This window comes from Cyprinus carpio, chromosome B22 (assembly GCF_018340385.1).
Source record: "Cyprinus carpio isolate SPL01 chromosome B22, ASM1834038v1, whole genome shotgun sequence".
Classification (NCBI taxonomy): domain Eukaryota; kingdom Metazoa; phylum Chordata; class Actinopteri; order Cypriniformes; family Cyprinidae; genus Cyprinus; species Cyprinus carpio.
This window is the reverse complement of record NC_056618.1, coordinates 12,788,021-12,808,561: the sequence shown is the minus strand read 5'-3', so window position 1 is coordinate 12,808,561 and position 20,541 is coordinate 12,788,021. Positions and strand designations below refer to the sequence as shown.

General features: G+C 37.1%; 2 protein-coding genes across 2 annotated transcripts in view; one reads left to right on the top strand and one right to left on the bottom strand.

Moving 5' to 3' along the window:
• LOC109103223 (NLR family CARD domain-containing protein 3-like) overlaps positions 1 to 20,541 on the top strand; it is a 1,793,396-nt gene that overhangs the window by 426,303 nt on the left and 1,346,552 nt on the right. The gene's annotated exons all lie outside the window — the stretch shown is intronic.
• The window catches only part of LOC109070511 (ribonuclease inhibitor-like), an 862,999-nt gene continuing 848,252 nt past the window's right edge, over positions 5,795 to 20,541 (bottom strand). Inside the window, exons 12-16 of the mRNA XM_042748669.1 lie at positions 17,633 to 17,734; positions 15,370 to 15,441; positions 7,656 to 7,829; positions 6,987 to 7,148; positions 5,795 to 6,164 (exon numbers count right to left, since the gene is read on the bottom strand). Of these exons, the coding sequence (XP_042604603.1) occupies positions 6,152 to 6,164; positions 6,987 to 7,148; positions 7,656 to 7,829; positions 15,370 to 15,441; positions 17,633 to 17,734 (523 nt within the window). The 3' untranslated portion in view covers positions 5,795 to 6,151. The remainder of the gene's footprint in view (positions 6,165 to 6,986; positions 7,149 to 7,655; positions 7,830 to 15,369; positions 15,442 to 17,632; positions 17,735 to 20,541) is intronic.

Here is a 20,541-nt window from a genome sequence, read left to right as displayed (position 1 = left end):
ATGATTTGTTTTTTAATTGTCTCTTTTTTCTTACCTAATTCACAGGGACGTAAAGAGGTGTTGATGCATTGGTTGCTGTGTCCATCCTGGTAAGAAGAAGTAAACCTACATGACAACTTAAATCACCGCTGTAATCTTTTCATTTATTATAATTTGTGAGTATGAAATATCCAGGAGCTGGAGCTTATCACTGCAACCACAGGCCAAAAGACTGAAAATGACCCTGAAGAGGGGACCAGTCTGTCACAGAGATGACACACACAATATTGATCAAATAAAATCATCCTCTAGTCCCTGGTTTTAAAATATGTACCCCTCCTTCCCCTCCTCTCCCCTTTTTTTTTTTTTTTTCCCCTCCCCCCCCCCCCCCCCTTATTTTTTTTTTTTTTTTTTTGTTTATGTTTTGTCCCCCCCCTTTTTTTGTTTTTGTTTTTTTTTTTTTGTTTTTGTTTTTTCTGTTTTTTTGTTTTTTTTTTTTGTTTTTTTTATTTTTTTTTTTTTTTTATTTTTGTTTTTTTTTTTTTTTTTTTTTTTTTTTTTTATTTTTTTCTTTTTTTTGCATTGTGTTTTTTATTTTTTTTTTTTTCAACTGCTTTTTTTATTTTTTTTTTTGTGCTTTTTTTTTTTTTAGTTTTTTTTTTCTTTTCTTTTTTCTTCATCGTGGCACATCTGGAGAAGTACCTGGCTGACAGAGATTTATTTTTCGGAGCACTTATGTTTTTCTTTAAAAACAGTTTATGTCCTATCAATAAACAACAACACTGGGAAATTACTACAAATGTGGTGCATGCATGAATACAACCTTTTAGATTTGATTTATTATTTATTTTTTAAAAACTAAAGGGTGTGTGAAAGCATCATATAGAAAAACAACTTATTACATTAATGTACATTTTATTCGGTAGCTAATACAGCCCAGTATCATTTTTTTTTTTGCTATGGGTCTGCTTAAGATGTGGGTAGAACTAATCAGTAACAATACAAATAATAATTAGAGCTGTGGTTTGCTACAAAAATGAAAGTAGGTAGGGGGCTACTAATAATTAGCTTACAGAATGAATGTAGGCTAATATTCATGTAAACATTATGAAATAATCATTTATAGCGTACGAGGGGGTGGGGCCAAGAGAGCCGTGAGAAGCGCGAGAGAGTCCGGTGGAGTAAGTGATGATGCTCCACTCTGCCGGTGCCTCGATCCACACACGGAGGAGGCTCGGGGAGGATAAAGTTAGGAGTGACGACAGTAAGCACCGAGAGGCCAGGCCTGGGTTTATGTTGTTTTTGTATTACTGTTTGTGTGCGGCGGCAGTCGTCTATTTATTCCTTTTTGGGGATCTGTCCCTTCTCCACCCGTTTCACCCCTTCTTTCTCCACCGACGGCCTTTTTCATTGCTGCCGTTCCCCCCGACGGCTCTCGCCCCCTACGCACTCATCACAACTTAAAATCTCCAAGTTTTTAAATAATGTAAAGCTTCATATGGCCATCTGCTAGAGCTATTTAAATACGCTTGGATATTCTTCAGGGACGCTCAACATAATAAATGTAATGGAGACTCTTGGACTCTTGTCAGACTTTATTGACAAAAACAAGCAAATACAGACGGCAAATGGACAGCAGTAGTAAAGAAGAGAAGAGGATGATTAAAAACATTTAAGCAAACGAGGAATAAACACTGCAAGGAGGTTTTAAAAACACTTTGACATGGACAGTAACAATTATTTATATTTAATTTGTATTTAAAAATGCATCAATAAAACAGCATTTAAATGATAATGAATTCATTTAGATTTACTTCAAAGCTGGAATTGATATAACAGGTAAAACTGAAATTAAACACCATTAACAGTGAAAATATAACTCTTTCTCACATTGTTGTTCTGTACTTCAGAAACGCCAGTGTGTTTTATTGTGCTGTTTGTGATGCTCAGAGATCCAGTCTGATTGTCCAGCTTCAGTCTGTCTCTGAATCTTCCGTCAAGAACATCATCATATACAGCCATTCTGTTGCTCCGTTTATTGATTTCAACTAGTACAGCGTTTTCAGGTCCAAACCTCCACTGAATCTCATTACTGAGCATCATTTCAGTATGACTAGGGTCTAAAGTGAAGTGATATCCCTCCATCACTGATATTTCATCTACATCACCAGACATGCATGAAGAACTGTCTGAAACAGGTCACAAATTAGGACTTTTAAATAACTTTAAAATGGTTTACTACAGTAAACAGATTGAAATTTACATTAGAAACAAGTCATGTACACAGAATGGTGTGTAGATTAAGAATTTAATCTTTGTGGTGAATAAAATATGACATAGGAGAAATTCAACAGTTAACTCACATTGTCCAGTGAGAATGAATTGAGAATGAAATTCTTTCTCAAACAGTAGGTCTGTAAAATTTGATGAGAATTGTTTGAATTCATAACGATCTCTGGCTTTTTGATTGCAGAAACATTATCTGAAACACATACATGTGAGTTTATTTTGGTCTTTTCTTCCAGAGAGAAGATGCAGAGGCCTGGATCAGTGTTTTCTGAAATTCAAAGTTATGTTGCACTTACACAAAATCCTCACATATTGAACTGTTCACTAGGTATATAACAGTAATGAGGCCAGAAAAATACACTCAATTGGCTGAACTTACATTTTGCGGTGCATGAGCGTCTCAAAAAGACAAGCGAGAACAAAAGGCTGAGATCGTCTCCTGCTGGTTGACATCTAGAAACAGTCTCTGACTGTGAACGCGGCGCTGGATATGAACAGAAATAGTCTTTGACCGCAGCGCGTAGAGATTGCTGATGTTATTCCCAGCAACACGGTCTAATCTTCTATATATATTTTTTGGCCTCTAAGTAGCATTGGTAAATGAAAATAAGTGTTCTATACAGACATAAGTGCATTAAATACCTATCTCTCAAAAGTGGACCATTAACACTCTATCTACAATCTCTCAATCAGGAGTGTCACTGGTCCGCTTGAGCGACCGTGTGCTCTACTGCGATCGCCGTAAAAACAACCACAAGAAAAAGATGCAGGCTACTCGGTTCGCGAGTTCTATTTGGACATGTGAATCAGAGATAAAAAAAAACAATATAAATACTGTTCGGTTTCTTGCGATGAAGCGTATGTAGTCGTGTATCGTCACGCGACAATTCAGGTTTACAAATTGAAATTCAAATCATGCCTGTCCGATTTCTGTCATCGCCGAAATAGACTAACTTGGTACATTAATTTTAATTTATAAAATCATAGTTTGTCAGTGACTATGGTTTGTAAATTATAAAAAATCTTCTATACATTGTTGGCCTCTAACTTAACAGTGGGTTATGCAAATAATACTTCTCTACAGAGTTATACAGTGCATTGAGCACCTATTCTAGTGAGCATTTACACTCATGTATCTCAATCAGGAGTGTCAATGCTCAAGAGAGAGCTAGGTGCGGCTAATGATATAACTCAGAAAGCGCTGAAGGTTTACCAGATCAAGTGTAAAAAGAAGAAACTTATGAGATGAAGAGATGCCCATGATGAAAGCTCAAGGCTGTGTGAAGCGCGTTCCACGAGGAGCTCAACAGTTCGGACAGCGCGGGTGAATTCCAGTATGATAATCAGATAGACACTGGGATCCACCTGCTGCTCAGATAGACCCTTTGCAAACATTGACGACGCGCCATGTACGGACAGCAGAATCACGGTTTAGCACAAGCTAAACAGTAGCTAGACAGCGGGGAAGTTTCACAATCATGTTTAAAATAAATAACACTAAACTATTATGGCTTCTTCTATTGAACAAGCTGTCAGTGCTAAGTTATCGGTCTGCAGGTAGGGCATCTGGTAGGTGCTCACAAGAACGGTATTACGTTAGGATTGGAGACTCGCAGGATTGGATCAGTTACTTTTAGAAAACGTGTATATATGATAATCAAGAGCGTTTCACGAGACCTCATGGTATAATCGTCAGAGCTGACCCGACTTCGAAGCTGGGCATCACCTCAGCGGATCTGTTTCCGACTCAAGTGTAAATTGGTAGAGAGCAGGTAATCCCATGCGAAGAAAACTGGTGACAGAAATCTCAGCTTTATAAAGTCTGGATGCTGAGGGGATTTACCAGTTCTCTGTCAGAAGACACTGGGCTCACCTGCTGTCTATAGACCTTTGCATAAACGCGTCACGGCAGCCATGAGGTACCTCATAATCAACAGAGTACAAGCTACAACAGGAGTAGACGAGCGGGAAGTTCAATCAGTTGAAAATAAATAACACTAAAACTTATGCTTCTTCTACTTGAACAAGCTGCTCGTGGATTTCGGTTCGAGGTACGGCATTGGTAGGTGTGTCACAAAGAAGGGTTATTGGAGACGTTGGAATGGCACGGATGGATACCGACTGTTCACTCTCTTTCCTGCACCCGTTTGCACGGACCCTCATTCTAATTCAGCGGCTCTACCGACTTCAGTATACACGATCTGTACACTATGTGGTAAAGGGGTATGGCTGATACAATGGTACTGATCCAAGCTTTTAAATGTCTGGATATTAACCAGTTCTCTGTCGTAAGCGTGAAGTAGGCAAATTGCCATGTTTTAGAGGACTGAGCGTTCGTTTCCTACTGTACTGGAGAGAAAAAGAAGAAGCTCGTTGGTCTTTTCGCTGCGGGAGAACTCCATGCTCATATTGTCTGCCATAATGATGCATTTAAAAGGTAATGACCAAATGGATGTTTATAAAAGACAGCGCTGTCAGATGAACTATAAAACAGATAACAAGAAAATAAATATTTTTAACCAGGTTAAAAATGCTGATTATTAGTAACTCAAACCCCTTTATGTAAACACCTCTCTACCGTTCGATCGCGAACACTGCAAAAACACCATTCATTACACCAAATACACAAAATAATGTTGTTTTTAGCAGCATCATATGACCCTTTTAAAGAAGAAGCAAAGGAGGATCTGTTGCCAACCTGACAGTAAAACTCAATAATACTCAAAAACCATTATTCAACAGCTGACTGTCCCAAACTAATGTCTAATAAAATATTTATTTATTGTTTGTGTGATATTTATTCCAAATAAAAAAGGAGTGTGGAGAAAAGTAAAAAAACAAAAAAAAAAAACAAATGCCACGTTAAATGTGTTTTCCTGAACATCAGATCATTTAAGAGGATTTTAACATCAACATTGCATCTAAGAAAAAGAAAACGAACAACACCAAGCTGTTTAAATAAAGATTAGACACTATTCCACACAGAAATACTGTTTTAATAAAACTGTTTTAATTTATTGTAAAAGTGCAGTTTGTTCTGTTGAGAAGACATGAAAATGAGAGAAAGCACAATATGATCTTTTTGTGGTTTATGTAGGAAAAAAAAAAAAAGTCAACAAAGTCTATGAAAACAAAACTTTTCTTCAAATAGTGGAATAAAATGAGACAAACAGCGAGTAAAAGACACAGCATTTCTAAACACTGAAGCTGTCAGTCAAGTTCAACACAAACTCACTGTGTGTGAAAACTCCCGTTTTAATTCAAGTTCATCTGTCAAAACTGCACAATCCAGCTTTTATTTACACTGTGTTTCTGCTTTGTTTGTTGTAATGAGAGGATTTGTTAGCAACAGACAGACACAGAGCTAACTTAATATAGAATTAAATAGAATAACAATGTGTAGAAAATGTAAGAGAGATCATGGAAATGTTTTAAGTAACATGGAAATTTCACACATTGTAGATCTGCTTTATATCTTTTGACACATTTAAGTGCTGCACTTGACAATCACATTTAAACATCTGAATCATTATGAATGAGTTTAATACAAATATTATTAAACTGAAGATCCAGACAGACTCATCTGAGCTTCTTCCTCCTCTGTTCCAGCTTTACATTAAACACAATGATCATCTGCTTGAATACTAAAGCAACATTAATCATTCAATATCATGTTTCTAACACAAATGCTGCATTATTTCATTGTAAAGTCTGAGTCTCTTCACCTGTATGGATCACATTTACACATTTATCACACATTTATTTCTCCTCATAGACACAGTAGTGAAGCTCTTCTGTGGATCTTCAGCTGATGTTTACTGCTCCTCTCAAGAACACTTCACATTATGATATACAGCATTTATCATCTTTTGGTGATGCATCTCTATCTATCTACTCTGTAAGGTGGAACAGAACAGAAGATAATCAGAGTTCAGTGGAACAAAGTACAAATGAGTTACTATATTTCAATCACTTTTTTTTTTTAAGTTACATTAAAATCATGTAATCAGATTAAACCAAACCGCAGGAGATTCCTGTTAATAGTAGACTTGAGGAGACATTGTTCAAAGTGTGTCTTGTTGTTAAAGTTGTTGCTAACTGACGAGAAGTGTTTAGCTGAATCTAAATTGTGTCTAATTCTTCACTTCACTGTGTCAAGAAAGCATATAATAAGTGTGATAATGCACATGCAGCCGGATGTTATCACAGAATAAGTCTCTTCAGGAGGACACAAGTCCTGATCACCCTGTCGGGTTTATTCTGTGATAACAAGCGGCTGGAGGTACATTATCTCTTACAGAAAGTAAGTGTAAAGTAATGTGACGTGTTGCTTGTCAAAGTAAAAACACACAAGAGACAGAGACATTGATCATGTGATGCTGGACGACTGTGAGCTGAAGCTGAATCTGCTCTGATTTTACCAGCGTTTTCCTACAATCTGAACAAATCTATTTCAAACTGTAATGATTCACTATTACTGATGTCATTAATAAAGCAGCTGTTGCTGTATAAAGCTGTGACAGTGTGCTTTCTCTTCTCTTTCCTCCTTTGTGTTCAACATTTTTATCAACTTTACATTTCATTCTGACACAAACCCTTTGAAATAAAGCTTGATGATAATTTGATAAACTCTTTTCACAAATATTTGAAAGTATATATTTGTTCACATATCAGAGGTAAATGAATCTCTTTAATATCACAAAGTGAAGTTTACTCACATCAGTTTACAGTTTGAGTCTCGTAGCACATCAATGAGCTTCTGCTTTGAGTCTCCAATCTTATTATCACCCAGATCAAGCAGTTTTAGAAACTGCAGAGCTTTTGTGTTTGTCAAAGACGGAGTTAAATAAGAAACATCTGTAATGCCACATTTAAAAAGACTAAAAAAAAACAAAAAAAATAATATAAAAAACAAAACAAAAAAATCAATAATCTTAAAAAAATATAACAAATATAATGTGTGGGGGGGGGGGGGTTGGTGTAAGGGGTAATGTCGTTCTGCATTGTGAACGTGTGGAAGGGTTGCCACTTCATTTTCGTGTATTTTTTGGTCTGAATTGTGGTGGATTTATTGATTTTGTTTGATAAATTAAGAAGAAAAGTATTGATTTTATCATTTCGTCATTCATTTCAATGTGGGTCTCCAGAGAGTAACTTTTTTTTTTTCACACTAACACACAACCAGATATCAATCCAATTTAATTTTCTATTTGTAGAGCTACCAAGTGTTGACAACCGTACAAAGTCTCATGACATTTAGATAAAGGGAACTTTTTGTTTTTATTTCAGCAAACATCACTTGGGGTCTCAAAAGACCTTGAACAGCACATAAGAGTTAAACAAAGTGATTTTCATAATTTTGATTCTTGTATGTGAATGTTACTGACCTCAATCTCTCCAGTTTACAGCGTGAATCCTTCAGTACGTCACATAAGTGATTCACTCCTGTGTTTTTTATTTGATTACAGCTCAGGTCCAGTTCTCTCAGGTGTGATGGGTTTGATTTCAGAGCTGAAGTCAGGATGAGACACTGTTTCTCTGAAATACTGCAATAACACAGACTGAAGACAGAAAGAGAAAACACAATGAATCAGACACGTTATGTTCATGTGTGAGTAATTCATCATGTGTTAACAACATACAGTGCAATAATAAAAAACTTTAAAAATGTTTTTCCATCCAAAACCTTACATTTACATTACATTTAGTCATTCAGCAGACGCTTTTATCCAAAGTGACTTACAAATGAGGACAATGGAAACAATCAGAATCAACAAAAGAACAATGATACGCAAGTGCTATAACAAGTCTCAGTTAGCTTAACACAGAACATGTTGCAAGGTTCTTGTTTGTTTTTTTTATTATATAATGAATGAATATAGACAGATAGAATAGAAAAAGAATAAAGCTAACTAGTATTAGATGACTTTTTTAGCTTTTTGTTAATAGTATAATAAATAATAATAATAATAAAAAAATTGATAGAATATATGCAGGTACGCATTCGCGACCAAAATAAGAAATGCGCTGTAAATTAGTTCAGAGCGCGCGTTTGCGGACCTACATGTTTGACAGCTGTTAATGCATAATTACTATTTTAGATAGACAAACTGTACTGTATATGAACTGAAAGCATAAATCTAGGCTACCCGCTTACATTTTCAAAGCGCATTGCAAAACTGTGACATTTTATTCACTGACGCTCTTTAGACTAAACCCAGAAGCGCATAGACTTACTTGCCGGCAACCCGCCAAAAATTTTACGTTTGAAAATGAAAAATTAAAATAATTCAAATTAAAAATAACTAAGGTTCAAATTAAAAATAATAATAATAGAACTTTATTTTTAAGTTTACCATAAAACAATTGTATTTGTATTTAATACTCCCTTTTTATTTTAAAGGGGTGGTTGATTGCGATTTCACTTTTTTAACGTTAGTCAGTGTGCAATGTTGCTGTTTGAGCATAAACAATATCTGCAAAGCATCATCACTAAAATTAAAATAAAATTGAATACAACACTTACAGACAAAAGCATTCCGGGAGTGCCGATGTCCTGCAGAGTTTAGCTCCAACCCTGAAAAAAAGCTTCACTTGTCTGTAGCCTTAGTAATCCTGAAGACCTTGTTTGTTCGCGCTGCAGTGCAGAAAGACCTGTCAGTCGGATTTACATCTATTGAATTCAACAATCTCTCCCACAATACAAGTAATAAGTGGTCGGTGAACTTGGTGAAGAATAGAGTGAACTTTATAGTTACTTACACTATATGTATCTGATATGAATAAAAAAAAAATCTGCAAATTAAATTCGAATGGATTATTATTGTTGCTTCCATAGACAAATGTGTGTATTTTTCAAACTCTAAATGTATTGTTTTACTAGTATTTATGTGTATTTAAATGTCTGAAACCTAAAATGTGAATTATGTGGTTAATAATACTGCATAGTTGTGATAATATGACAAGAGCAGTGCACGTCTCTTTCTGGCTCAGCGCCAGCCAACGCACGAAAAACGCAGTTTGAATTTGGCAGTTAAATAAGAATCCCAAACGTTCAAAATCCCATATGTGGGACCGTACTCCCAGGGTCACGGAAATAAAAATCCCAAAGAGTGCGAAGTACTCCCAGGGGCACGGAAAATAAGAATCCCATATGTGGGACCGTACTCCCAGGGGCACGGAAATAAGAATCCCATGTGTGGGACCGTACTCCCAGGGGCACGGAAATAAGAATCCCATGTGTGGGACCGTACTCCCAGGGGCACGGAAATAAGAATCCCATGTGTGGGACCGTACTCCCAGGGGCACGGAAATAAGAATCCCATATGTGGGACCGTACTCCCAGGGGCACGGAAATAAGAATCCCATATGTGGGACCGTACTCCCAGGGGCAAAGAAAAAAGAATCCCATATGTGGGGGACCATACTCCCAGGGGCACGGAAATAAGAATCCCATATGTGGGACCGTACTCCCAGGGGCACGGAAATAAGAATCCCATGTGTGGGACCGTACTCCCAGGGGCACGGAAAATAAGAATCCCATATGTGGGACCGTACTCCCAGGGGCACGGAAATAAGAATCCCATATGTGGGACCATACTCCCAGGGGCACAGAAATAAGAATCCCATATGTGGGACCGTACTCCCAGGGGCACAGAAATAAGAATCCCATATGTGGGACCGTACTCCCAGGGGCACAGAAATAAGAATCCCATATGTGGGACCGTACTCCCAGGGGCACAGAAAAAAAAATCCCATATGTGGGACCGTACTCCCAGGGGCACGGAAAGAATCCCATAACCGACTCCCATTACAGAAATGTGGGTGGGACCGTACTCCCAGGGGCACAGAAAAAAGAATCCCATATGTGGGACCGTACTCCCAGGGGCACGGAAATAAGAATCCCATGTGTGGGACCGTACTCCCAGGGGCACAGAAATAAGAATCCCATATGTGGGACCGTACTCCCAGGGGCACAGAAATAAGAATCCCATATGTGGGACCGTACTCCCAGGGGCAAAGAAAAAAGAATCCCATATGTGGGACCGTACTCCCAGGGGCACGGAAATAAGAATCCCATATGTGGGACCGTACTCCCAGGGGCACGGAAATAAGAATCCCATATGTGGGACCGTACTCCCAGGGGCCCCATATGTGGGACCGTACTCCCAGGGGCACAGAAATAAGAATCCCATATGTGGGACCGTACTCCCAGGGGCACAGAAATAAAAATCCCATATGTGGGAACCGTACTCCCAGGGGCAATAAGAAATCCCATATGTGGGACCGTACTCCCAGGGGCACGGAAATAAGAATCCCATGTGTGGGACCGTACTCCCAGGGGCACAGAAATAAAAATCCCATATGTGGGACCGTACTCCCAGTAACAATCCCACATGTGGGACGGTATCACTCAAATAGAAAATGGGAATGACCACATATAAAACCCCATTCTTATGTGTTTGACGTGTTAACTTTTTGCTCGGGTCATCAAATACAAGTTGGTTTAATTCTAAATGTTAACTTTTTGCTCGGGTCATCAAATACAAGTTGGTTTAATTCTAAATGATAAGCAGTTACGATTCAGTTAGTTTTGCCGTTCTGTCCGCTTGGTTCTGGCTAGGGAAGGGCATATCGATCCGAAATATAGATATATCGATACTGACGCGAGTATCTAAAGTATCGATACTCAAACAAAAAATATCGATACTAAGGTGTGTTTTATTTACCAGTGATTTTGTTTATTTAACAAAAAAAATTATGAGTACAATATGCAATTGAATTTGACGAATAACCTGTGTTTCCAAAAAAGAGAGCGTTCACTCACTTCCATCACAAGAATCCATTACAGAGAGCGTTCACTCACTCAGAACCAATCCGTCACAGAGAGCATTCACTCACTTCTGACAGTGCATTCAAACAGGGCTGCACTTCCCAAAAGTACCAGAAGAAAGCATTAAAGCTTTTGGGAAAGGCAGCCCTGAACAATGAAAAAACATATATATATATAAATTTTTTTACACTTTTTTTTAGTTTTGAACGCTGAAAGATAATATTGATCATGTTCTATTCTGTAATGTTAATAGAAATCATACACTGTCAGAATAAAAAGGTTGCATTTTATGCATGCAACAGCCTTTCAGTGTCAGTCCCTTATGAAAATGAACCATGGTTTTACTAAAGTGACTATAGTTCAACTGTAGTATTTGTAGTTTTGAATCATGTGTAAACAAAAACATATTTAAACTATGTGTAAACAAAAATAAAACCTAATAAGTTACAATTAAGGCGTACTGAATGTTAAAATGCATTTTAAACAAAGTTAAGTGGTTATCATTACCCATTTAACTCATAGTAATTTAATAAATTTCATAATTTAAAAGTTTAGTTCAGAAGTATCGTATCGGTATCGATATTGATGATATTGCCTTGAAAAATATCGGTATTGTATCGAAAACAAAATAAGTGGTATCGCCCATCCCTAGTTCTGGCTGTGCATTATAACTCTCCACGTGAATTGTTTTCGTTATTATCATTATTATTATTAAAGTTATATTGTATTTTCTACTTGCTGTCCTATGCATTATTAACGTGATGGTTTAAATGTTGTATAATGTGCCCTGGGAAATAAATATTAAACAAGAGATGACTCGGATTCATGACTTTATTCCTATTTTATCAGATTATGTTGTTGTGTTGAGTTTAATATGCTTCAACCAGACTCAGAATTGTTTAATGTATTCTTGGAAAAAAATGTGCAATTGAACATAAACATAAATGGACATAAATGTTGTCATTTTTAAGTAATATATATTGTGGTGATTCAAGGGAAATGACTGAGTAAATTGAGATAATACTCTCAAATGTACCGGAGATCAAAGACTATATAAAAAGGGAACTCAGAGATGGAGAATAGAAACCATCCGGTGCTATGTTGAGCATATTATCTCAAGAGTCAGCAGTCTGAGTAGCCATGTAAGTTACTAACAAGTAAAATGTTATTTCTTTGTAGATTATCTAACAACAAATTGGAAACAGACAAAACAGAAAAGGTAAGAAGCATTATTTGAGGAAAGGGCATACTGATATAATAGGCGCAGACCTGTAACCGAACTAACTTTACCCTGCACTGACGTAATTTCCGATTTTTGTGAAAAAGGCTAACCCTCTTCACTAATATCCTCTGCGTCTCAATCAGGCTCACATTGAAAAGAAATGTAGACAACACCATTGTTTACAATACAACCGCAGCACATTCTGAGCTTGAGGGGCGCAATGTTCAGACACACACACGACGGTTTAGCCAATCACAACACACTGAGCCAGCTGACCAATCTCAGCCCATTGTGTATTTCTGAGGGAGAGGCTTCATAAAATAAGGAAATAATCGAGCCATTTGTTAGAGAAGGGACAGAGTGGTGTGGAATAAAGGTAAATTATGTGTTTTTTTTTTTTTAACAAATCATTAATACATGTTACACTACAACCCATAAACACAATCAACCCTAGAGGGGTACGGGAAGTGGGGACCGTACTCCCAGGGGCTTACAATTCAGTTAGTTTTGCCATTCTGTCCGCTTGGTTCTGACTTAACTTTTTGCTCAGGTCATCAAATACAAGTTGGTTTAATTCTAAATGATGGCAGTTACAATTCAGTTAGTTTTGCCGTTCTGTCTGCTTGGTTCTGGCTAGGAAAGGCATATCGAATACTAATATAGATATATCGATACTGACGCGAGTATCGAAAGTATCGATACTCAAACAAAAAACATCGATACTAAGGTGTGTTTTATTAACCAGTGATTTTGTTTATTTAACAAAAAAAATTTGCAATCTAAACACACGCAAATGTTGCAAGAGCGAATAACTGTGTAGGATATTTCCTGCTCATCTGAACACATGCAAACGTTGCAAGGCAGAACCAATTAATCACAGAGAGCATTCACTCACTTGTGACAGTTCATTCAAACAGGGCTGCGCTTCCCAAAAGTACCATAAGAAAGCATTAAAGCTTTTGGGAAAGGCAGCCCTGAACAATGAAAAAACATATATATATATAAATTTTTTTACACTTTTTTTTAGTTTTGAACGCTGAAAGATAATATTGATCATGTTCTCTTCTGTAATGTTAATAGAAATCATACACTGTCAGAATAAAAAGGTTGCATTTTATGCATGCAACAGCCTTTCAGTGTCAGTCCCTTATGAAAATGAACCATGGTTTTACTAAAGTGACCATAGTTCAACTGTATTATTTGTAGTTTTGAATCATGTGTAAACAAAAACATATTTAAACTATGTGTAAACAAAAATATAACCTAATAAATTATAATTTAGGCGTACTGCATGTTAAAATGCGTTTTAAACAAAGTTAAGTGGTTATCATTACCCATTTAACCCATAGTACATTTAATAAATTTCATAATTTAAAAGTTTAGTTCAGAAGTATCGTATCAGGTATCATATTGCCTTGAAAAATATCGTATTGTATCGAAAACAAAATAAATGGTATCGCTCATCCCTAGTTCGTGCTGTGCATTATAACTCTCCACGTGAATTGTTTTCGTTATTATCATTATTATTATTAAAGTAATATTGTATTTTCTACTTGCTGTCCTATGCATTATTAACTTGATGGTTTAAATGTTGTATAATGTGCCCTGGGAAATAATATTAAACAAGAGATGACTCGGATTCATGACTTTATTCCTATTTTATCAGATTACGTGTTTGTGTTGAGTTTAATATGCTTCAACCAGACTCAGAATTGTTTAATATATTCTTGGAAAAAATGTGCAATTGAACATAAACATAAATGGACATAAATGTTGTCATTTTTAAGTAATATATTATTGTGGTGATTCAAGGGAAATGACTGAGTAAATTGAGATAATACTCTCAAATGTACCGGAGATCAAAGACTATATAAAAAGGGAACTCAGAGATGGAGAATAGAAACCATCCGGTGCTATGTTGAGCATATTATCTCAAGAGTCAGCAGTCTGAGTAGCCATGTAAGTTACTAACAAGTAAAATGTTATTTCTTTGTAGATTATCTAACAACAAATTGGAAAACAGACAAAACAGAAAAGGTAAGAAACATTTGAGGAAAGGGCATACTGATATAATAGGCGCAGACCTGTAACCGAACTAACTTTACCCTGCACTGACGTAATTTCCGATTTTTGTGAAAAAGGCTAATCCTCTTCACTAATATCCTCTGCGTCTCAATCAGACTCACATTGAAAAGAAATGTAGACAACACCATTGTTTACAATACAACCGCAGCACATTCTGAGCTTGAGGGGCGCAATGTTCAGACACACACTCGGCGGTTTAGCCAATCACAACACACTGAGCCAGCTGACCAATCTCAGCCCACTGTGTATTTCTGAGGGAGAGGCTTCATAAAATAAGGAAATAATCGAGGCATTTGTGAGAGAAGGGACAGAGTGGTGTGGAATAAAGGTAAATTATGTGAAAAATAATGTGTTTTTTTTTTTAAACAAATCATGAACACATGTTAGACTGCACCCCATAACCACAATCAAGCCTAGAAAAAAACACCCCTTTAAAATAAAATAGTATTATCACACTTTATTATTTAGTTTATTATTTTTATAATCATATTTTTTAAGGGGGGGTAACCCTCAGATGGGGGGGGGTCCTGATTGTGATTTGATGTGATTTCAGATGGAGCAGCATTTAATACACAGAACCGTAGTTCACTGTCAAGCTATGCAATATCACGTTCATAATCACAGATGAATCGCCTTCAATTATGGTTAATCAGTGCAATGGATCATGGGAAATGTAGTCCTGGGGGACACATAACAATCTGTGTAGTGTGAGTCAATATAATAAGAGGGGGGACCTCTGGTGGAGAGCGGACGGAAGACCGCAGACAGGATTCATGACAGTTGTGAGGAGAAGGAAAGTTATTTAGATGAAAGATCAGGATTAGAAATACATTACGTGCACAGATAAATCATTTCAGCACTGCAATATTCCATAAAAATAATACCTGTCAACTTTAATTTATGAAAGTAAACAGTAATTTTTAATCTCAGTGTAACTGCTGTAGAGTGTAATGATACTAACTCTAGTTTCTCCAGCTTGAATTGTGTGTTCATCAGTAGATCACTGAGGTTTTTCACTCCAGAGTCTCCGAGTAGTTTATTCAGCTCAGCTTCAGTCCTCTCAGGTGTGATGGGTTTGATTTCAGAGCTGAAGTCAGGATGAGACACTGTTTCTCTGTAATACTGCATCTATACAGACTGAAGACAGAAAGAGAAAACACAATGAATCAGACACGTTATGTTCATGTGTGAGTAATTCATCATGAGTTAACACCATACAGTGCAATAAATAATAAAAAAATACAAATAAAGAATTGCCAAAACCTTACATTTACATTACATTTAGTCACTTAGCAGACGCTTTTTATCAAGTGACTTACAAATGAAGACAATGGAAACAATCAGAATCAACAAAAGAACAATGATACACAAGTGCTATAACAAGTCTCAGTTAGCTTAACACAGAACATGTAGCAAGGTTTTTTTGTTTTGTTTATTATTATTATATGAGTATGCAAAACTGTGACATTTCATTCACTGACGCTCTTTAGACTAAACCCGGAAGCACATAGACTTACTTGCCGGCAACCCGCCAAAATAAAAGCTTGCTGATTTTAAGTTTGAAGATGAAAAATTAAAATAGTTCAAATTAAAAATAATAATTAAGTTTCAAATAATAATAATATTAGCACTTTATTTTTTAAGTTTACTATAAAATAATTGTATTTGTATTTAATACTCCCTTTTTTAAAATAAAATAGTATTATAACACTTTATTATGTATTTTATTTTATTAAAAAAAACAACAACAACTAAAAGTTCCGTAATTTTATCACTATTATTAATTTATTGTTTATTGTTATATTTGATGGGTCACACCATGTGAGGAGGACCAAACCAAATCTTCAGGTTTTCAGAAGAGAACCAGGCTGAAAAACGTATAACTTACTCCACTAACATAGCAGACTCATCAGAAAATACATTGTCATCATCTGAATTAAAGAGAAAATAATCATTTGATCTGATGTTTAAGTGAATAAAAAAAGTCTTGACAGCCCTGGAGTTCAACAACTATTGACTTTGTTCTCTCTCACCAGACTGTGTGTGTGTTTTTTTTTTTTTGAGAGAGACAGAGAGTGTGTGTGTGTGTGTGTGAGAGGGAGAGTGTGTGTGTATGTGTGTATATGTGTGTGTGTGTGCGTGTGAGTGTGTGTGAGCGTGTGCGTGTGTGTGTGTGTGTGCGTGTGTTTGTGTGTCTGTGTGTGTGTCTGTGTGTGTGTATGTGTGTGTGTGTGTGTGTGTCTGTGCGTGTGTGTGTGTGTGTATATGTGTTGTGTTGTGTGTGTGTGTGTGTGTGTGTGTGTGTATGTGTGTGTGTGTGTGTGTATGTGTGTATGTGTGTGTGTGTGTGTGTGTGTGTGTGTGTGTATGTGTGTGTGTGTGTGTGTATGTGTGTGTGTGTGTGTGTGTGTGTGTGTGCGCGTGTGTTTGTGTGTGTGTGTGTGTGTGTGTGTGTGTGTGTGTATGTGTGTGTGTGTGAGCAGGTGATGTAAAATAGGAAAGCATGCATTTGGACAAAGCACTGTGAGAGGCAAGGGAGGGGAGACTCAAAATATTCATAAACTTAAAACACATTTTTGCCCCATTTGTGTTTGTTATTTTAATACTTACACTATTATTTAAAGTATAAAACTTTGTTATTTACAATACACAGCACGGTTTTTAATCATATTTTTAAGGGGGGTAACACTCAGATGGGGGGGGGGGGTTCCTGATTGTGATTTGATGTGATTTCAGATGGAGCAGCATTTAATACACAGAACCGTAGTTCACTGTCAAGTTATGCAATATCACTTTCATAATCACAGATGAATCGCCTTCAATTATGGTAAATCAGTGCAATGGATCATGGGAAATGTAGTCCAGGGTGACACATAACAGTCTGTGTAGTGTGAGTCAATATAATAGGAGGGGGACCTCTGGTGGAGAGCGGGACGGAAGACCCGCGGACAGGATTCATGACAGTTGTGAGGAGAAGAAGAAAAGTTATTTAGATGAAAGATCAGGATTAGAAATACATTATGTGCACAGATAAATCATTGGTATTCCATAAATATAATAACTGTCAACTTTAATTTCATGGTGACTATGAAAGTAAACAGTAATCTTTAATCTCAGTGTAACTGCTGTAGAGTATAATGATACTAACACTAGTTTCTCCAGCTTGAATTGTGTGTTTCATCAGTAGATCACTGAGGTGTTTCACTCCAGAGTCTCCTAGTAGTTCATTCCAGCTCAGGTCCAGTTCTCTCAGGTGTGATGGGTTTGATTTCAGAGCTGAAGTCAGGATGAGACACTGTTTCTCTGTAATACTGCATACACTCAGACTGAAGACAGAAAGAGAAAACACAATGAATCAGACACGTTATGTTCATGTGTGAGTAATTCATCATGAGTTAACACCATACAGTGTAATAATAAAATGTTGCCATCAAACTAAAACAAAAACAAAACTAGGATTTGAGGATACTAGTTAGATTTCAAGTCTGGAGAATCTTTAGTCACTGCCCTTTACACGCCTCTGGAACAACGTTCACCCGCATACTCCATTTCAACCAAACAAAGTGTATCATGAAATATCTCAATTCTCAGCTTCACTGGATTATGTTAGATCCACAATATGCAATGGTCAAAGTAGCCTAATTATGTATTGCTATTAACTATGCATAAAAAACTCATTCTGTTTACTTAAGTAACAGATAAGGGTGTCATGCCATAACATATTTTTAATATGACTTGACTTTATATTAAATGTAGATTTAACAATGAAAGTTAATGTGTTTCATTTATAAAGCCTACCAATGTTTGGGTCGTGTATTTTAAGTTAGTTAAATTAGTAATTTAAAATAAATAAGTTAAATTTTCCCCGACAGTCCTGTGCTCAGCCAGGCTCAGTAGCGTATCATTATAATTCACTATAGCTCGTTGGCACTGTAGAAAGCAATATCTTATAAACAGATTGGTTTAAGATACTGAATTACGTTCACTCCTGAGGAATCGTTGATGAAGTATAGAAATATTTAGTCAGCGGCAATGATCCGAGGCACACTGATGCTCTTAGCGAAGACGCATCGGAAAACCTCCCATTGGTCATAACCTCCGTATAAACTAAAAATCACGAGCCCAGTTTGGCCACAGCTTATGGCCCAAGGTTAACGGCCTTGGCGGCAAAAACTAACACCTGGCCGTTGACCCCGAGAGAAGCCCACAGTGAAAACCAGAAGACCTGGCTTGCAGTAGCTTGATCACTTTGTCAGCCCAACCCAGTGAGCGAGCGGCTAACTGCATGACTAACAGATCTAACCAGAAGTGCATCATGGAACTTTATTTATGAATTTACGCTAATGAAACAGAGATAAGATGCAGTAGGTGGGGCCCAAGTAGAGCTTGAAAATGTGTGTGAAGACACAGCAGTGTTCTGTGCAGTACCTGGACACTCGGTCAGGATGGCCATCAGGTTCAGACACTTTCTGTGCATTCACCTGCTCAGGTACAAGCACACTCACTGGTTAAAAAAGAGAGAGGCGGTCGTCGTGTGGGGTACAGCTTTGATGGTGCTTCTGTCGTTTAAACGATCTCAAAGCAAGAATTAAAGGGCTTCAGTTCATCTGTGAGGGAGTGTTACTGGTGGTGGTCAATGTTTTTTACATCAGGTCTTCAATCCTCAGTTTGTATAGTCAGTAAAACCTGATTTCACTCGGTGGAGTCTACATCAGAAGGTCAGAGGACTAAATTCCAGGTAGATATTCAAGTGTATGAACTATTTACGAAGGTGGAAGCTGTATTAAGCCAAACGAGGTTAAACAACATTAATAAAATATGGCTATTTCCGATGTGTTGATCATTATCCAAAGCCAGAAATCTCTGCGCGCTTCAGTTCACCCAAAAATGAGGTGTTACCCCATGATTTATCACCCTCAAGCCATTTTAGAGTATTATGGAATTTTCTCAATCAGACAAGTATTATCCGAGTTCAGTAAAAAATGTCCTGGCTCTTCAAGCTTATAACGTGCAGTCGGAGTCACAGCAGAAGTAAAAGAGACGAACTGTAACGTACTATTCAAGATCCATGTGAAATGATGTAAGATACTCACTTCAGTTGGGTTTAGCTGTATTAAAGACAAACAATGCAGTAAGAGCAGACATCTAATAAAATACTGTGTCTATTTCTAATGTGTTCACTCAGATTCAGCTCAACCCCTGAGAACGGGTTTTTGTACCAACAATTCCAGTCACATACTGACCAGCCTTCATCTGCAGCATGAATTGCTCAACCTCAAGCCATCTAGATGTATATTGCGATTTCATTCAATGTTCATTGAATCACAATATAATCAGAGATTATCTTAAAACATTGTTTGTAACGAATAACTATAGTCCAAAGCATTATACATGTGGAGTTTAAATATACAAATATTTTTTTAAGAAGACAAAAGTCAAAAGATGACTTATTTAACAAGAAACTCAGGGCGGGCAACAGCTCACTAGATCATGATTCTCAAAAATCTGAAGATCTTTCTGGCTTTTAAACAGGAGATGAGGCAAGCTAGCAAATAGATGCTAGCCTGTGTTAGCTAAGCATTCATAGTGATCTATTTAGTTGATCTTTTGAGGCAGGCTCTCCTATTATTATGTAGCAGAATTACCAAAACGGATGCTGGACCACTACGAGAAACATGATCTGGGTTCAGACCATCCTCTGGATGTTTTTATTTAACTGATGTCTGTTTGATGCATCATAATTCTGCCTCATTATGAGAGGAACTGCAGGTTCAGGACATGTGTGTGTGTGTGGTGTGTGTGTGTGTCTGGGTGTTACACTGATCCTCTCCTGACACACATCACTGTTTGTGGTCTGTGATAATTGCTGTAGTAGACTAACAGGTTGTGAATCTGAGCTTGATAGAAAGTAATGTACAGGCATTCAGTAACATTTAAACAATCAGGATAATAAATCCCACTGAATATGGTTTCATGAGAACTGCCACAATAACACAATCATAATGTAACTGAGGAACAGAAAACTACTGAAACCCCAGCACATCTAGTGAACCCCAAATGTGGCTGATAAGCTCGACGTAATGACTTCATTGGCGATGATTGCCCTTGATTCAAGCCTTTGGTTTACCCGCGC